Source organism: Macaca mulatta, chromosome 9 (genome assembly GCF_049350105.2).
Source record: "Macaca mulatta isolate MMU2019108-1 chromosome 9, T2T-MMU8v2.0, whole genome shotgun sequence".
Classification (NCBI taxonomy): domain Eukaryota; kingdom Metazoa; phylum Chordata; class Mammalia; order Primates; family Cercopithecidae; genus Macaca; species Macaca mulatta.
This window is the reverse complement of record NC_133414.1, coordinates 82,046,259-82,065,461: the sequence shown is the minus strand read 5'-3', so window position 1 is coordinate 82,065,461 and position 19,203 is coordinate 82,046,259. Positions and strand designations below refer to the sequence as shown.

The 19,203-nt window shown below is 37.3% G+C and overlaps 1 protein-coding gene across 1 annotated transcript in view; it reads right to left on the bottom strand.

Annotated features, from left to right (window-relative positions):
• The window catches only part of CTNNA3 (catenin alpha 3), a 1,846,283-nt gene that overhangs the window by 1,795,845 nt on the left and 31,235 nt on the right, over positions 1-19,203 (bottom strand). The window contains exon 3 of the mRNA XM_077946706.1: positions 1,986-2,148. Coding sequence (XP_077802832.1) covers positions 1,986-2,148 — 163 coding nt within the window. The remainder of the gene's footprint in view (positions 1-1,985; positions 2,149-19,203) is intronic.

The window sequence follows — 19,203 nt, the reverse complement described above, 5'->3', positions numbered from 1 at the left end:
CACTTAACTATACATCCATTCACCTATACATAGTATTGATTTATTAATTTTTTTTTTTTTGAGACGGGAGTCTCACTCTGTCGCCCAGACTGGCATGCAGTGGCACGATCTCGGCTCACTGCAAGCTCCACCTCCCGGGTTCATGACATTCTCCTGCCTCAGCCTCCCAAGTAGCTGGGACTACAGGCACCCGCCACGATGCCCAGCTAATTTTTTTGTATTTTTTAGTAGAGACGGGGTTTCACCGTGTTAGCCAGGATGGTCTCGATCCCCTGACCTGGTGATTTGCCCACCTCAGCCTCCCAAAGTGCTGGGATTACAGGCGTGAGCCACCACACCCAGTCTTATTTTACTTTTATATAGTAAGATCTGCCTGTCTAATATGCTCTAAGAACAAGACACTTTTATTTCTCCCAGTGTTATCATTCGTCACACATCAGAGTCCCCTACCTAAATCCAGAACAAAAACAGTCATAATTATTATCTTAACAAAGCCAAGACAACCAACGGAAGGACAAAATAAAGAGATAGGAATAGAGAGAAAAAGAGATGAGAGTCAGGGGGAGGGTGTAAGGAGAAGAGCTTAGCCAAAACCTATACTCTAAATGCTAGAGGTTATTTCTTTTTTTTTTTTTTTTTTTTTTGAGACGGAGTCTCGCTCTTGCCGCCCAGGCTGGAGTGCAGTGGCCGGATCTCAGCTCACTGCAAGCTCCACCTCCCGGGTTCGGGCCATTCTCCTGTCTCAGCCTCCTGAGTAGCTGGGACTACAGGCGCCCGCCACCTCGCCCGCCTAGTTTTTTGTATTTTTTTAGTAGAGACGGGGTTTCACCGTGTTAGCCAGGATGGTCTCGATCTCCTGACCTAGTGATCCGCCCGTCTCGGCCTCCCAAAGTGCTGGGATTACAGGCTTGAGCCACCGCGCCCGGCCGCTAGAGGTTATTTCTAGAAAATGCAAAAGGCTTCAGAAGATTCAACCCTGATCCATGGCACCCCTTAGTCTCCAAAATCTTGACCTTTTCTAAGTCTTATTGTAAATATAATATATATTATACTATAATATATATAATATACTATATTATATACTATATTATATATATAATATACTATATATTATATACTATATTATAATATATAATATACTATATATTATATACTATATTATATATACACTCTTTTTTTTTTAGATGGAGTCTCGCTCTGTCACCCCGCTGGAGTGCAATGGCGAGATCTCGGCTCACTGCAACCTCCACCTCCAGGTTCAAGCAATTCTCCTGCCTCAGCCTCCCAAGTAGCTGGGATTACAGGTATCTGCCATCATGCCTGGCTAATTTTTGTATTTTTGTAGAGATGGGGTTTCTCCATGTTGGCCAGGCTGGTCTTGAACTCCTGACCTCAGGTGATTCGCCCACCTTGGCCTCCCAAAGTGCTGGGATTACAGGTGTGAGCCACTGGGCCCAGCCTATATTCTCAGAAACTCTAAAGTAAATAGAATTACTTTTATAAACCCTCTAAAACAACTCCCAATTCCTTTTTGACCTCAGGAAGAGAGGCATGCTTAACTATACCCTCTCCCCACCTACCCAGTCAGTCATTAAATCCTAATGACTCTAAATTCTCTCTCCATTCTCCTTGTCTCAAATCAGAATCTTATCAATAGTCATCTGAACTACTGCAAAAGCTAAGTGATTTCCCAACTGTTAGCATTCTCAGTGTTACTGCCTCCATCACACAACTCCACCAATCCATTCTTCACATTTCTATCATAGAGGTCTTTCTAAAATACAATCTGATCATTACCCTGCATACAAAGTCTCTAGGGGACCTCCAGGATAAAATATAAACTCTTTAGCTTGGCATTCCAGGCCCTTTTTCAAATACTAGAGCTCCATAAGAGCTCCTTTTATACTCCCATCCCATTTGAATATCTCTTACAGTTGGTCACTCATTTATTATTCTTCTTTTTCACAATTTTATCAGGTACTCACACATTTATTTTTCACATGAATCAGCTTGTTTGGCTCCCCAAAAATCCTATGAGGCCAAGTGCAGTGGCTCAAGACTGTAATCCCAGCACTTTCGGAGGCCAAAAGACAGGAAGATCGCTTGAGCCCAGGAGCTCGAGACCAGCCACAAAGTGAGACACCATCTCTAAAAAAAAAGAAAGAAAGAAAGAAAAGGAAAAAATCCTATTAATACTTCAAGATTGCACCAAATATATGGAACAGTTTAGGAAAATTAAGAACTCTATAAGAAAAGAACAAAGACTGTCTTTCCATTTACTCAAGTCATTTTTTATTCGCCTCAGTAGAGCTTTAGAGTTTTCTTCCTATTTGTGCTCTACATTTCTCATTAAATGTGTTTCAATTTATTATAAACTTGATCTTGATCTTTCTTTCTTTTACTCTCAGGTGAGAAAAAGTTGAATAAATCATACTTGTCAGTTTATGGCAATTATCACTATTGACTATTGATCTATAGAAGGCTCCTCTTGTTACTTTATTTATTCCTTTATACCATGAACCCTCTCTATTTCCCAACTCCCTCAGAAGCAACCATTCTAATATGCCCAAAATTTATCTTTATATTTGTGTTTGTTCCAGCAAAATATGTATTGTTTATGTGCATATATTTTATTTACATAAATGGTATTTGTGTTATGTATCTCACTCTGTTTCACTTTTTCAGTCAGCACCACGATTTTAACATCCATTCATGTATAAGCAGTTTTTCACCTCTAATTACTGTATTAACCTCCATGTTGGATATGCATAATATTTAACTTATCCATTAGTGACAGACAACCAGATTGTCTTCCACCCACCTACCATAAAAAAACACTGCAATAAACACCCCAGTAGTAATAATTTGGATAATGTTATTTACCACAATAAACAAACCTGAAATTTCAGTGCTTAACAAAATAGGCTTATTTCTTGCTTATATAACAGTCCAGTGCTGGTAGGTGGATATCTTTCCTCTATGTGGTGTACAGAGAGATTATGTAATGTGCCCAGGGTCACATAGAGACTAAATAGTGTAGCTAAAAATCAAATCTAAGTTGTTCCATTCCAGAATCAGTACTCTTTTTCTTTTCTCTCGAGAGTCTCACTCTGTCGCCCAGGCTGGAGTGCAGCAGTGCAGCTCATTGCAACCACCACCTCCCGGGTTCAAGCGATTCTCCTGCCTCTATATCCCGAGTAGTGGGATTACAGGTGCATGCCACCACACCCAGCTAATTTTGTATTGTCAGTAGAGATGGGGTTTCACCATGTTAGCCAGGTTGGTCTCAAACTCCCAACGTCAGGTGATCACCTGCCTCAGCCTCCCAAAGTGCTGGGATTAAGGTGTGAGCCACTACACCCAGCCCAGAGTCTGTACTCTTAATCACACTGCTTATGCATATACCCTTATGGACATGAGTGGGAATTTCTAGTGTTTTTTATTATATATTAAGAGTTCATATTGTGCTAGATATTAAACTATTGTCTCTCAGCTCCCAATGTACTTCTATGTTTTGCTTTGTGATGCTGGAGCTGGAACTCCCTTTTGCCAGATATTTATTTTCTTGCAAGAACACTAGAAGTCAGGAGAGTAGATGCAATTTCTCCTTCCTTTTTCCTTGCTATTCATTTCAGCTCATACCAACAATGGCTCTTCATCCCATCAGCAGCAGTTGTTACAGTGTCCAGCTCCTTTACACTCCAGAAATGATCTCTCTGTATGCCCTCATCCCGACAGGACTCTCTCCTCAGACATCTGAGTTCCCAGCTCCAAAGGGCCCCCCATCCATGCTCAAGAGTTCTAAGAACCCCAACCTGCTTCTTTTATTCTCCCAAGAATGATGGCTATTTCCTGTGTTCCTTCTAGTTTTTGGTTTTTCAGCCTTCCAACACCTATCTAGCCAATTCCCAATATGGAACTGTTTTTATTGAACCTCCCCATATGGTTTCTGGTTTCTTAAGTAGACTCTGACTGATTACATATACACTCAATTCTCATTTAGTTACACTATAGTCACCACACACACTGAATTAGCAAATACTGTACCATTGCTCTTAGAGTAAATACAATGCCTGTGAATCTCTGATCACATTTCCATCAATCAATTCACATCATTGCTTTATGTGTGTCTCTGTTTAAAGACATCTTTTAAAATATATATTGTTAATTCATTAACATTGAACTCACAGCCAAAAACATAACAATTTACATCTGAACTAAGCTTATCTAACACAAATATTTTGTCCTTAAAGCACATCATAGGCTCCTTGTGCCTAAGAACACTAGAGAATACTTCAGCACTACATTTGGGGGCAATTTTAAACAGTGAAATTATCAAAAAGCACAAAAATGCAAAAAGTCACTAAATAGACCTTAGAAAGGACACATTTACAGTATGAAACAAGAAGACAGAGCACGGCCTTGTTCAACTGGGAACATGCGCATGAGCAACTCAAATTTTCTGCCGCTCTGTGCATGTCAGTAAATGACTTCAAAACTGCTGCAAGTATTGATTTCGGGCTTATAAACAAATTTTAGCAAGTAGGCAAATTTACAAATGCAGAGTCTATGAAGAATGAGGATCAAAGGTATACATGCATGGTTTGTCTCTGAAACCTCTAAGCTATTTCATTGGCCTATGTGTAATGTTAAGGTTTTTTAATGTCTTAAAATCTAGCATGATAAGTCCTTCCCCCTTTGCTCTTCTATTTAAAGACTGACTTAGGAACTTATAAGGAACTTTTTAGAGACTAGTTAAATAGTTGTAACCAATATGCTCATAGTGATATGGACAATGACATCCAGACTGAGGAAGTCTCAGATAGAAATGAGGAACTCATTGGAAACTGAAGTAAAGGCCATGCACGTTATGCCCTAGCAAAGAATTTGGCTACATTCTGTTCATGCCATCGTTTATGCTCTAATACCTTTCTTATTCCATACACATTTTATTTTTTCTTTTGTTTTCATTGAGATAATCAATTCATCGACATGCAATTCACCATTTTAACAATTTTTAAGTTTACAATTCAGTGGTTTTTATATATTCACAATGTGGGCAACCGTCACCACAGTCTAATTCCAGAACATTTCCATCTCCTCCAAATAAAGCCCTTTTAATCTGAATTCCTGCTTACTCCCATCCTTTGTCAACCACTAGTCTACTTTCTGCCTCTATGGATTTACCTATTCTGGACATCTCGCATTAACAGAATCATATCATATGTCAATGCCTAACCTATTAAGCATGGTGCCTTTTAGGTAAATCATTTGACCTCTCTGCAACAACTTAGGTGCAGACAATTTTTATCCACATTGTGGGTATCTCTGTAGGTTTATTGTGTGGCTTAAGCAAGAACCTATGTCAAATGCATTCTATGAGCAAGTGTGAGGATTTTATTGTTATGGCTTTTGTCTTGGATGTGTGTATGAATTACAGGCCACTCTGAGAGAAGATCTTGCTGTCTTCTTAACTATTTAAAGGAAACATATTGACTTATTTCACAAGGACACTGTGGAAAAAAAACAATGATTTTTCCAAATAAAACTTTTATTTTTATTATTTTTGTCGATACATAATAGATGAACACATGATATAGTTTCAATGTTTGTCACTACTAAATCATCTCATATTGAAATGTAATACCCAGTGTTGGAGGTGGGCCTGGTGGCAGGTGATTGGATCATGGGGGCAGATTTATCATGAATGGTTTAGCACCATGCCCTTTGGTAATGTCGTCATGATAGTAAGTTATCATGATAGTGAGTGAGTTCTCATGAGATCTGGTTGTTTAAAAGTGTGTAGCACCTCCTTCCTTGCTCTCCCTTGCTCCTGCTTTTGCCATGTAACATCCAAGCTCCTGCTTTATCTTCTGCCATGATTGTAGGCTTCCAGGGGCCTCCCCAGAAGCAGATGCCAGTGTATGCTTCTTGTAACACTTGTAGAACTGGGAGCCAATTAAACCTCTTTTCTTTATAAGTTAGCCAGTCTCAGGCATTTCTTTATAGCAACGCAATAACAAGTTAATATAGAAAATTATTACCAAGGAGTATGCAATTGCTACAAAGATCCCTGAAAATGTGGGAGCAGCTTTGGAATTGGGTAACAGGCAAAGGTTGGAAGAGTGTGGAGGGTTCAGGAGAACTACTCTTCCAGAAGTTGGAAGAGTGTGGAGGGCTCAGAAGAAAGATGAGGGAAAGTTTGGAACTTTTTAGAGATGAGTTAAATGGTTATGACCAAAATGCTTATAGTGATATGGACAATGAGGCTGAGGAGGTCTCAGAAGGAAATGAAGAATTTATTGGAACTGGAATAAAGGTCACAAATTTTATGCCTTAGCAAAGAATGTGGCTGTATTCTGTTCATGCCCTAGGGATCTGTGGAAGTTTGAACTTGAGAGTGATGACCTAGGGTATCTGGCAGAAGCAATTTCTAAGCAGCAAAGTGTTCAAGAAGTGGTATGGCTGCTTCTAACAACCTATACAATGATGCAGGAACAAAGAAATAAGTTGGAACTGATATTTAAAAGGGAACCAGAGCATAAAAATTTTGAAAATTTGCAGCCTGGCCACATGGTAGAAAAGAAAAGCTCATTTTTAGGAGAAATCAAGTGGGCTGCTGAGCAACGACTTGCTAAAGAAATTTGCAAAACTAAAAAGAAGGCAAGTGCTGATAGCCAAGCCAATAGGAAAAAGGCCTCAAAGTCATTTCAAAGATCTAAGAGGCAGCCACTCTCATCACAGGCCCTGAGGCCCAAGAGGACAGAATACTATTGTGGGTCAGACCCAGGGCCTCACCATCCTGAACAGCTTCAGGACACTGCTCCTGCATCCTGGCTGCTCCAGCTCCAGCTGTCACTCAAAGGGACCCAGGTACAGCTCAGGTGTCTGCTTCAGAGGGTACAAGCCTTAAGACTTGTTGGCTTCCATGTGGTGTTAAGCCCGCAGGTGCACAGAGTGCAAGAGTTGAGGCTTGGGAGCCTCTGCCTAGATTTCAGATGTATGAAAAAGCCTGGGTGTCCAGGCAGAAGCCTGATGCAGGGGTGAAGCCCTCATGGAGAACCTCTACTAGGACTGTGCAGAAGGAAAATGCGGGATTACAGCCCCCACACAAAGTCTCCACTGGGGCACTGTCTAGTGGAGCTATGAGAAGAGGTTCACCATCCATCAGACTCCAGAATGGCAGCTCCACCAACAGTTTGTACCTTGCACCTGGAAAAGCCACAGGACTCAACAACCTGTGAGAGCAGCCTCTGGGACTGAATCTTGCAAAGCCACAGAGGCAGAGCTGCCCAAGGCCTTGGAAGCCCACCTCTTGCATCAGTGTGCCCTATATGTGGAACATGGAATCAAAGAAAATTACTTTGGAGTTTTGAGATTTAATGACTGCCCTGCAGGATTTTGGACTTGTATGGGGCCTATAACCCCATTCTTTTGACTGATTTCTCCTTTTTGGAAAAAGAATGTTTACTCAATGCTCATACTCCCATTGTATCTTGGAAGTAACTAACTTTTTATTTTACAGGCTCACAGGTGGAAGGGACTAGCTTTGTTTCAGATGAGATTTTAAGCTCTGGACTTTTGAGTTAATGTTAGAATGAGTTAAGACTTTGGAGATTATTGGGAAGGCATGATTGTATTTTAAAATGTGAGAAGGACATGAGATTTGGGAGGCGCTGGGGCAGAATAATACAGTTTGGGTATCTGTCCATGCCCAAATATCATATTGAAATGTAATCCCCAATGTTGGAGGTGAGGCCTGGTGGGAGGCAATTGGATCATGGGGGCAGACTTCTCATGAATAATTTAGGACCATCCCCCTTGGTACTGTCCTCATGACAGTGAGTGAGTTCTAGTGAGATCTGGTCATTTAAAAGTGTATATCATAGTTCTCCTTGACATCTCTTTCTCCTGCTTTCCCATGTGACATGTAAGCTCCTGCTTTGCCTTCCATCATGACTGTAAGCTTCCAGAGACCTCCCCAGAGCAGATGCCAATGTTATACTTCCTGTACAGTCTGCAAAACCATGAGCCAATTAAACCTATTTTCTTTATAAATTAGCCAGTCTCAGGTATTTTTTTACAGCAATGCAAGAACAAACTGATACAAAATATTTTTGGGGTACAGGTGATATTTTGATACATTAATATAATCCACATTCATTTTAGAATAAGCTTATTAAATTTCTAAAAAAAACTGCACTATAATTAGAATTGCAATTAATTTATACATTAACTAAGAGAAAACTGACATATTTTTATTAGGCTATCTCATCCAATATGGGATATCCTTCCATTTATTCAGTCAATCTTGTTCCAGAGTTTCAAAGAGAGATTTCTTACCATAGAGATTTTGTAAGTACCCAGACACTTTAGGGTTATTGTTAAGTTGTGAATGAAATTGTTATTATATTTTCTAGTGCAGAGAAATGCTATTAATTTTTATAAGCTGATTTTGTATTGAGCAATCCTGTACAAGTCTCCTTAGCTTTACATTTCTCAGTTGATTCTGATATCATCTACAAATGACAGTGCTCCTTTTAAACCCTCCCTCTCTGTTCCCTCAGACTTACCAGCCTGGATCATCCTGCTGAAATTGTTTCCTTTCTTCAAGGCCCAACTCACACATTACCTTCTTTGACAAGTCTTACCTGGCCTCATATACAACCACCACTCCTCCTTGTTCTCCAGTTAAACTAAATGCCAAGTAAAATGTGTCATCCACATGCTTCTATAGCACTTTATACATACCTCTATTATACTACTCAGCACACTACATCAAAATTACTTGTTTAGGTATTTCTCCACAAAAGAATGAACTATATCATTGTTAAACAAACTACGGCCTGAAAAGGACTCCGTACCTCTATATCTGCATTCTTGTGGACGAACCATAAGCTAGGTTGACAAGACTGAAAATTTAACTTAGGAGTATGCATCTGTAGCAACAGCTGAGTGTTGGCCAATCCCAGCAGCCATACTTCAAGCACTTATAAACTGCTGAGCGTTCAAACTGTGTTCAAATAAGGCAAATGCCCAGCTGTAACCAATCCTGCTGTTTCTGTACCTCATTTCTGATTCTTGTATATCACTTGATTTTTTTTTTTTTGGGTCTATAAATTTGTTCTGACCACGAGACACCCCTGGAGTCTCTCTAAATTTGCTGTGATTCTGGAGGTTGCCTGATCGTTTCTTCTTTTTTTGCTCAATTAAACTCCTTCAAATTTAACTCGTCTGAAGTTTTCTTTTAACACCACATCATACTCATGCTTATACACCTAGCACCAAGCATGGTACCTAATACATAATACTCAGATGATACATAGTTGTTAAATAAATGAATAAATTAGTTGAGTTGGCCAAAATGTTGCACAACATTCAGCACATAGATGGAACAAATCAGTATTAATATAATCACTTATATGCATAACTCTTGTTAAGTAGTTTCTTGAATTTAATAAATATGTGCACAAACTCTCAAAAATTCATACAAAACAAAGGCCAGGCACAGTGGCTGAAGCCGATAATCCCAGCAATTTGGCAGACCAAGGTGGGCAGATCACTTGAGGTCAGGAGTTTGAGACCAGCCTGGGCAATGTGGTGAAACCCCGTCTCCACCCAAAAAAATACAAAAATTCGCCGGGCATGGTGGTGCGCACCCGTAATCCCAGCTACTCAGGAGGATGAGTGGGGAGAATTGCTTAAACCTGGGAGGAAGAGGTTGCAGTGAGCCAAGATAACACCACTGCACTCCAGCCTGGGCAATAGAGTGAGACTCCATCTCAATAACAACAACAACAAAAAAAAAAGGTATATATAGTAAGAATAAACAGTCATGCTTCCTTTTTTATTGGTATTTTAAGCTATGATGCTGAAGAATTAAGTAAGTTGACACATTATTTAAAAAAATATATGAAATGAATAGTACACTTGTATTAGTCTGTTTGCATGCTGCTGATAAAGACATACCCAAGAGTGAGAAGAAAAAGAGGTTTAATGGACTTACAGTTCCACATGACTGGGGAGGCTTCACAATCATGGTGGAAGGCATGGAGGAGCAAGTCACATCTTATGTGGATGGCAGCAGGCAGAGAAAGAGCTTGTGCAGGGGAATGCCTCTTTTTAAAACCATTAGATCTCATAGACTTATTCACTATCATGAGAACAGCATGGGAAAGACTTGCCCCTATGATTCAATTACTTCCCACCAGGTCCCTCCCACAACACAAGGGAATTCAAGATGAGATTTGGGTGGGGACACAGCCAAAGCATATCAGCACTAATACATACTTTTCTCTATAAATTTCTAGGAATCTGTAATACTTATCATAAAGACAGTGAAAATAAAACAGCTCTAACAAAGGTAACTTCCTCTGTGAGATGGAATATAAGTTTTAAATGAGAAAAATAAAATACGGTTCTGAAATTATGCCTGCTTAAAACATTTTTTCCCTAAAAATTTAAAAGTTTTAATTTTAAAGATTATACATAACTATAAAAGAAAGTAGAGCCAGTTTTCCATTAACATGAAATATAAATAATTTAAGCACTATTAGTCACAAAAATGAAGGGCTAAAACTAGAATCTCAGCAACTATACAAAGTTGGCTCTGGAGTTAAACAAACATTAATAGTACCTCTAATTGTAATAGCTAATAGTTACTGAGGATTTATTATGTGTCAGATACTATACTAACACCTTAGATTTAATATAATGCTCACATCTATAAATTATAATTTAAATATAATATAATGTTCAAATCTATAAATACTATTTTCCCCGTATTTTATAGAGGAGAAAACCTAACATCAAAGGCACTAACTTTTTGCCAAAGACACAAAGCTAATAAGTGAAGAGGTATTTTATCAGATTCCAAAGACTCTCTATTAACCACGAAAATCAAGTAAACAAGTGCCTCTGCACTGAGATTAAAGGCGAGGAAAAGCTAATCAGTCCCAAAATGTCTTCTTCAACTGTTTATCATAGTCTCCAAATTCCTGCCATTACAGCCTTCAAGATAGGACCCGAAGACTGAGAAAATATGCGATGAAAGAAGTGAATCAAAAAGAACTAGACCAAAGAATGAAACACTGAGCAATCAAGGTCCAAATATTGAGGAGATAGGAAGTACTTAGAGGAGGTGTCAAAAAGAAAAGGCATAAATGAAAAACACAAATAACAAATTATTAATGGATTATATTTATATATTGAATATTTAAAGTATTACATTATATAAGTTAACTTATCTAATAAATTAACATTTTAAGTATCCACTATTGCCTGCTTTACAGTTTTACCAACTTGGTCAACCTCTTTAGCAATGTGAGAAGATATTAGTAAGTTTATATAAAGATAGTAAAGTAGGCAAGGAACTTCATCCCTCCTACTAAAAAGATAACCTTCCATAGTACAAACGTGGAAATTATGAGGATGAAATTATGAACTATTAAGTTGCCTTTAAATATTGTGTTTACAAACTATTTTTAATAATATGGACAATGCTTATTCCATAATGTTAAGCCCAAAAAAGGTCAAAATTTAAAGTTGTATAGATCATATTTTCTAAAATTTGTAAAAATGTGCAAGGAAGACAGACTGCAAAGAAATATTGAGGGAAGATAATTTTAAAACACAGAAAATTATTTCATTTTTATCTTTACATCAAGACTTCTTGGCCAGGCCTAACAATTTTCCAAATACAATTTCAGCAAAAACACAGGAAGGCACCCTATCAGGGTCTAATATAGTGATTCTCAAACTGGAGCATGGTTCTTGCATCAGAATCATCTGGAGGGCTTGTTAAAACGAATTGCTGGACCCCATCCCTAGGGTTTCTAATTCAGTGGGATCTGCATTTCTAATAAGTTTACAGGTGATGCCAATGCTGCTGGTCTGGGAACCACACTGTAAGAACCACTGGTCTAAATAATTACACTTAATTATTATATATATGCACGTATTTGTATACCTACATTTCATTAACATATGTAATTAATTTTTCATTGTTTTATCTTCTAATTAATATATTAGCTGTAATTATTAATAATCACAGCTGTGTGCTAAGTTATAAAGCTCCATAGTTAGCTAGATTGTTAGGTCTGACTGATCACTATGTGGTATTTACTTACACACTGAAACAAAAATGAAAAATAGCCCATCTGTACTTAAAAATTAAATGTTAAGAAGAGTTGTGAAGGGAAAAATACTTTAAAATGTTTAAAAGCAAACTCTGGCCCTTTTCCTATTCCCTTTTCTTACTGTCCCCTGAAAGGTACCAGAATTATTCTCCATGTAATTCCACCCACTTTAAGCCTGTTCATAGGAGACTCTCCAACATAGAATGACAATGATAATCATCCAATGCCATGTGACAAATGGCAGCATAATGAGCTGCTGAAAGAAAGAAACATTTACAGATCTATTAACTTGTTTGTTAAATGAACCATTTCTCGATGAGATTTTTCCTACTCTCTAGCCTGCATTTTCAAAGTTCTGTAGCACTGCATTTTTAAACATCCCAAAACAAAAACAATAAAGACAATGTTAATCTAATTTTTTATACAAAAATTGTCCTAATTTAATTTCTATATTACTAAATTCAAAGAACACAATAGGCAGGAAGGACTTTAATACACTTTTGTGATTTTCTGATAAGAAAACTATAAACTATCTACAAGGTAGTTCATTTTTAAGGAATTGCATGGTCAGAATATAATAAATAGGTTATTTCCAGAGTTACTAATATATAAAGACCAAATTTTGAGGCAAAGATAAAAGTTTATGTTCTATGAAAAGAATCAGTATCAAGTTTCCACAATTTACAGTGATTAAAATGTTTTAGAACTAGATAGAGGAAGCAGTTGTACAAAGTTATAAATGTACTAAATGCCACTGAAATGTCCACTTTAAAATGATTAATTTTATGATTAATCATTATGTCCATTTCACCTCAATTTTTTAAAATATGTAAAAATAAAAACAAAAAATAATGGCAAGACAACTTTCACAACTTTCAAGTCGTTTTAAGATTCTTGCTCCTAACATTGTACAAAAGAAAAAAAATGTAAGAGGAAAATGTTACAGTTCTTACGTATAAAGAAAAAAATAAATAATCCTGAACACTAATCCTAGAAAAGTATTTCATTTGGTGTTCCTTACCCACCAGGATCTTCATTTATGCCCCTTCTCTTGTGGGGGGAACAGTTCTAACTTCAGTCTAACTTCATACACGTCCTTTTAGAATCTAAGGAAAATCTTAGAAATTTCTAAGTAAAATTTTACACATACTTGAGCTAAAAAGCAGAGAGGTAAACAGGTTACTTTTAACTAGATCAGATTCAGACGGCTTGCATCTTTCCAAATAAACACAAAATTTAGCCCTCATTGGACCTTTCCTTGGGCATTTTTTTTTTAAGAATGTTAAGATTTGTGGTGAAATTTTCATTAACCCTACCATTTTTTTAGCCAGTCACACTATCAAACACATCCAAGAATAAAGACATTTTCAGATATGCAAACTTTAAAAATAATTTTTCCCTCTCCTGTGCCCTTTCTGAGGAAGCTGCTGGTGTACACGCTTCTCTAAACTAAGAGAGTAAACCATGAAAGAGGAAGACATGATCCAAGAAAGAATAGAAGACATTACAGAAGAGAACTGAAGGGAGATCCCAGGATGACAGGTGAGCAGTAGGCTTAAGATTGGAGCAGAAGGATAGAGACTCTAAGATGGGATATCCAAATGCATAAAAGAAAGGAAGAGAGAGAGGGAGAAAGAAAAAGATAAAGGAGGGAGACAGGAAGAAAAACCTAACAGAAAATCTGATGTTTAAATATAATGAGAGATTCATAATTCTTTCAGACAATTTGGTGATGAATTAGTGATAATCAAATAGAAAACTAAGCAGACAAAAGGGAACAGCATAATCATTAATGCCTGGGAAAAACAGAAGTTCTAGTAGAAAGGAAATTTAATTACAGCACAATATGTGGCTTGGCTGTGAATAATTCATACATAGTCATAATATTAATAATACAAACATTGAATATTGATTTAACCAAATATTATCACATACTTTAAAAGATATGGGAAAGGAGCAATGTATAAAAAAGCTGACAGATTATATTTCATAGTAGAAAGTCAAGAGATAAAATCTGAAACTAAAAACTCAAGAAATGATTGTATAAAAATATTATTTAGAAAAATAGAGGTAAATACCAGAATAAGCAATTAAGAGTTAAAGGTGGCTATTATATCCAGAATGAGACATGAAGTTGGAAAGCATGGTGTAGGAAATGCTGTTTTTTTCACTGTCTTATGATAGCCAGGTGCAGTGGCTCACACCTATAATCCCAGCACTTTGGGAGGCTGAGGTAGAAGGATCACCTGAGGTCAGGAGTTCGAGACCAGCCTGGCAAATAGGGTGAAACCCTGTCTCTACAAAAAATACAGAAATTAGCCAGGGGCTGAGGCAGGAGAATCACTTGAACCTGGGAAGCAGAGGTTGCAGTGAGTCGAGATTGCACCACTGCACTCCAGCCTGGGTGACAGAGCAAGACTCTGTCTCAAAAAAAAAAAGTCTTAAGATATTTTGCTTTTAAACAATTGCTCACATCATTAGATTTTGTTTTTTGTTTTGTTTTGTTTGTTTTTTCAGTAGCTGGGATTACAGGGGCCCACCACCAAGTCCGGCTAACGTTTCTTCTTTTTTTTTTTTTTTTTTTTTTTTTGTATTTTTAATAGAGATGAGGTTTCACTATGTTGGCCAGGCTGGTCTCAAACACCTGACCTTATGATCCAACCACCTTGGCCTCCCAAAGTGCTGGGATTACAGGTGTGAGCCATCGTGCCTAGCCCATCTTTTTTTTTTCAAGTTTAATTGAAAAATAACAATATTTGTTATCAATTGTTGAACTTGGGTATTTTATTTGTATAAATTTAAGGGGCACAAGTGCAGTTTTGTTACGTGTATATATTGCATAATGGTGAGGTCAGGGCTTTTAGTGTGTGAACCTGTATTTTTCTTTTTTTTTTTTTTTTTTTTTTTTTTTTGAGACGGAGTCTCGCTCTATCGCCCAGGCTGGAGTGCAGTGGCGCGATCTCGGCTCACTGCAAGCTCTGCCTCCCGGGTTCACGCCATTCTCCTGCCTCAGCCTCCCGAGTAGCTGGGACTACAGGCGCCGCCACCTCGCCCAGCTAATTTTTTTTTTGTATTTTTAGTAGAGACGGGGTTTCATTGTGTTAGCCAGGATGGTCTTGATCTCCTGACCTCGTGATCCGCCCGTCTCGGCCTCCCAAAGTGCTGGGATTACAGGCTTGAGCCACCGTGCCCGGCCGAACCTGTATTTTTCAAATCAAGCAAGAGTACTATGGTATATAAAACAATTTAAATAGTGCTTAAATTAAAACATGTATATGCATATATAGATATGCATTCAGTTAAAATTGTATTTGGGCATCTGAACGGGACATAGTCTTATGAAAAAAGTATCATAAAAATCTCAGAAATCATAATGTCTAAAACCATTGCTGACTTTATCTTCTTGATGAGTAAAAACCTGCTACTAATTTCACCCAAGTTGAGAAGCCACTCATGGTTTAAGCAGTTCTGATTCTTGACATAACTTTCTAATTAAAAATGCATTCTGTTTTAGGACAAAAACATAAGCCTTCATTTCAGAGCTCATCAGTAACAGAATGGCCTTAGATCTAACTACATATCCACTTGAATAATGAGCCAGCAACACAAAAATGAGCAGCAGTTTTAAAATCAAGATATTCTTCTAATAGGGTATGAAATCAGACAAAATGTCTTCAAACTTACTATTTCTCTCACAACATTAGTTTCTCATTATTTTTTCATTTGTCCATGTAAACCTATAAAAAAACTGAGTATCAACACTGTATTATAACCTAAGAAAATATTTAAAATTATGTTAAAGATGGCAAATTGAATGCAGCCTTCTCCCTCTTTCTCTCTCTCTCTCTCACACACACACACTTTCTCTCTCAAGACTCCATTAAAAGTGTAGAATTGAGCAAAGAAGTCAAGCTCCAAAATACAGAGCAAGCACACTAAGGTATGTTACAGTGTTTATGGGGAAAATCCACACGGATGTGAATAGTAGCAGCTGTACATTCCAACGCCCCACTACATAACTAAAAATGTAAATGTTTATCTATATCAAATAAGTACACGATCAAAATCAAATTATGTGGAAGGATTATAATGAGTTAACCAAGTACCTTTATTACACACCTAAGCATTTAAATTTTAAATTAAAAATTAATATTTAAAGCTAAGTTTTAGAAAAGCTGAGATTAAAAAATGAAATGACCCACATAAATTTTCTTTGAAAAGTTGCTACTATACTTTCAGTTCATAAGGTTTGGTTCTGCCCAAAATGGTTCCAAAGTCAAATCATGACAAATCTATTTGAATGTGTCAGAGGTATTTCAGACATAATACATCTAAAGTGGAATTCTGGGTTCCTCAACCTACTCTACATCTGTAGATCATACCCATCTCCCACCAAGGGACCTTTATTCAAGATTTAGGAAGGAGGCTGGTCTCTGCTTGGAGAACAACCACAAAAAGGACTGCTGGTGGTATGCAGACTCTCCTATTGCTTAAAGCAAATCACTTCTGGCCCTAAATTGTACTCACCACTTAAATGGATTCACCATCCTTAGAAAACAGTTTAGCAACATCTTTCATTACTGGAGCATGTTCCCTTGGAAATGTCACTTACCTTTCCGACAAATACTCCTTCCACTACAAGTGTCACTCCTTCCTACCATATTTACCTCTCTTCCTGCCAGGTATTCTAGAAAACACAACTTAATCCACCCTATTACATTGCCATTCATACTTTAATAACTCTTGTAAGGGTACATTCTGGGCAGCCACCTGGCAGTCAGAACCTAAATTTGGCTGCGGCTTTAAGAGATTAAAAAATAGCAAAAGAAGCCACAGTCCCTATCCTTTAGAAATTTATAGTTTCCCTTTCCATGAAAAGGTTCCACCTGAGCCCTTTAGAGGGAGACAAATTTTCACAAAATACTTAAATTTTCCACCAGGGAATTTATTTTAAAGTCTCATAACCACCACACTGGATTTTTAAAATTATATCTAGCCTAAATTTTTATAGGTAGAGCTTAAGTTCCTTCTATCTCCTATGTAATACCCACTTATAGACATAAGACCTTATTAAATAATCTTCCTCTTTTCTCTTTTCCGGGCCAACCAACAAAATTACCGTAACTTCTGTTCAAATATTAACCCTACATTTTAATTAATTCAAATTAACTTTTTAAATATAAAGCCAAGAACTCTGTGAAGATAAAGCTCCTGACTGGTCAGAATCAGTGTGAAGATAAGACTAAAAATCAACAATTATATGTTCTGAATCTGGAGTATAGAGTTGAAGAATCTACTATTTTTGATAATTCAAGTCAAATATATAAAAATGTATTCAGTGACTAGCCAGGCAAGGCTCCAGTAAGGGTGAATAAAAATAAATATAAGACTCAAAGATATATATGATCCTGGGGAAAGGAATAATCTAGCAGAAGAGAATAATATGCAAGATTGTACCTATTATATAGAAATAATTAACATGAGTTAAATCATTAGTCAAAACAAGAAGATACTACCTTTTGCTTATTGACCAAGATTTGAAAGAATAATAAAAGTATAGACATAAGGAAGTCAAAGCTCTAGAGAAGCAGATACTAGGATAATTCCTGGTATGAATATGAACTGGGAAAACATTTCTGGAGGGCAATTTGGCACTAAAATCCTTTTGAAAGTACATACTTTGACCAAAAATAATATATCTAAGGGCTTGTCCCAGAGAAATAACCAGACAAGTCTTTAAAGGATTTACAGAAAGCAAGCAATATGACTTATAACCATGGAGAATTATAAATAATCTGAATGTCCTATAACATGGGTTTTTTTTTTTTAAATAAAACCTATGATACACACGTGGACATTAAAATGATGATATAGCTGATTATACATACATATGTCAACATGGAAATGTCTTTAAGATAAAGCAAATTTTACAAAACAGTTTTTTAAAAGGTATGCAGTGTTTCTTCAAGTAACATGTATCACTGTTTCTAAAGGTACACAATGTCCTCAACACTGTGACACAACAGGTCTAGAGCAAGGTTGGAAATGTAAACTTTTAACATGTCCACCCTTCCAGCAAGCGAGCACACAAACACACACACAGGCTCACTTAGGTGATCTTAATGTAAGTGCTCTATAGAGCATCCTTTGAGAAATGGCACATTAACATATCTCAAGTCTGGGAAGGAGTATATGTGCAAAATAGGAAGATGAAATAAGAATCTGGAGTTTGGAGTGGGTATTGAAGTAGGAAGAGTAAGAGAAAAAAGAATCAGAAAATAAAATATAATACATCAACTCAATGGACAATTACATAATCATTAATAACCATGATGACAGAATGGATATAATGTAAGTTATATTAATCAACAACAAAAAACAAACAACTCAGATCAAAAATGGGTAAAGGACTTGAATGATCATTTGTCCCAAGGAAATATACTAATGGCCAATAAGCACATAAAAAGAGCTCAACTTCATTAGTCATTAGGGAAATGCAACCAAAACCACAATGAGATACCACATCACATCTTCTAAGATGGTTATAAGTTTTTAAAAAAATAAAGAAAGTGTTGACTAGGATATGTAGAAATTGAAACCCTCATGTATCGCTTGAGCAATTGTAAAATGGTACAGTGCTGTTGCTACGGAAAACAGTTTGGTAGTTCCTCAAAAAGTTAAACAGAATCGCCCGTCTCGGCCTCCCAAAGTGCTGGGATTACAGGCTTGAGCCACCGCGCCCGGCCTACAAGGTCAGGAGATCGAGACCATCCTGGCTAACATGGTGAAACCCCATCTCTACTAAAAATACAAAAAACTAGCCGGGCGAGGTGGCGGGCGCCTGTAGTCCCAGCTACTCGGGAGGCTGAGGCAGGAGAATGGCGTAAACCCGGGAGGCAGAGCTTGCAGTGAGCTGAGATCCGGCCACTGCACTCCAGCCTGGGCGACAGAGCGAGACTCTGTCTCAAAAAAAAAAAAAAAAAAAAAAAAAGTTAAACAGAATTACCATACAACCCAGCAATTCTACTTCTAGGTAAATACCCAAGAGAATACTTGAAAATAGATG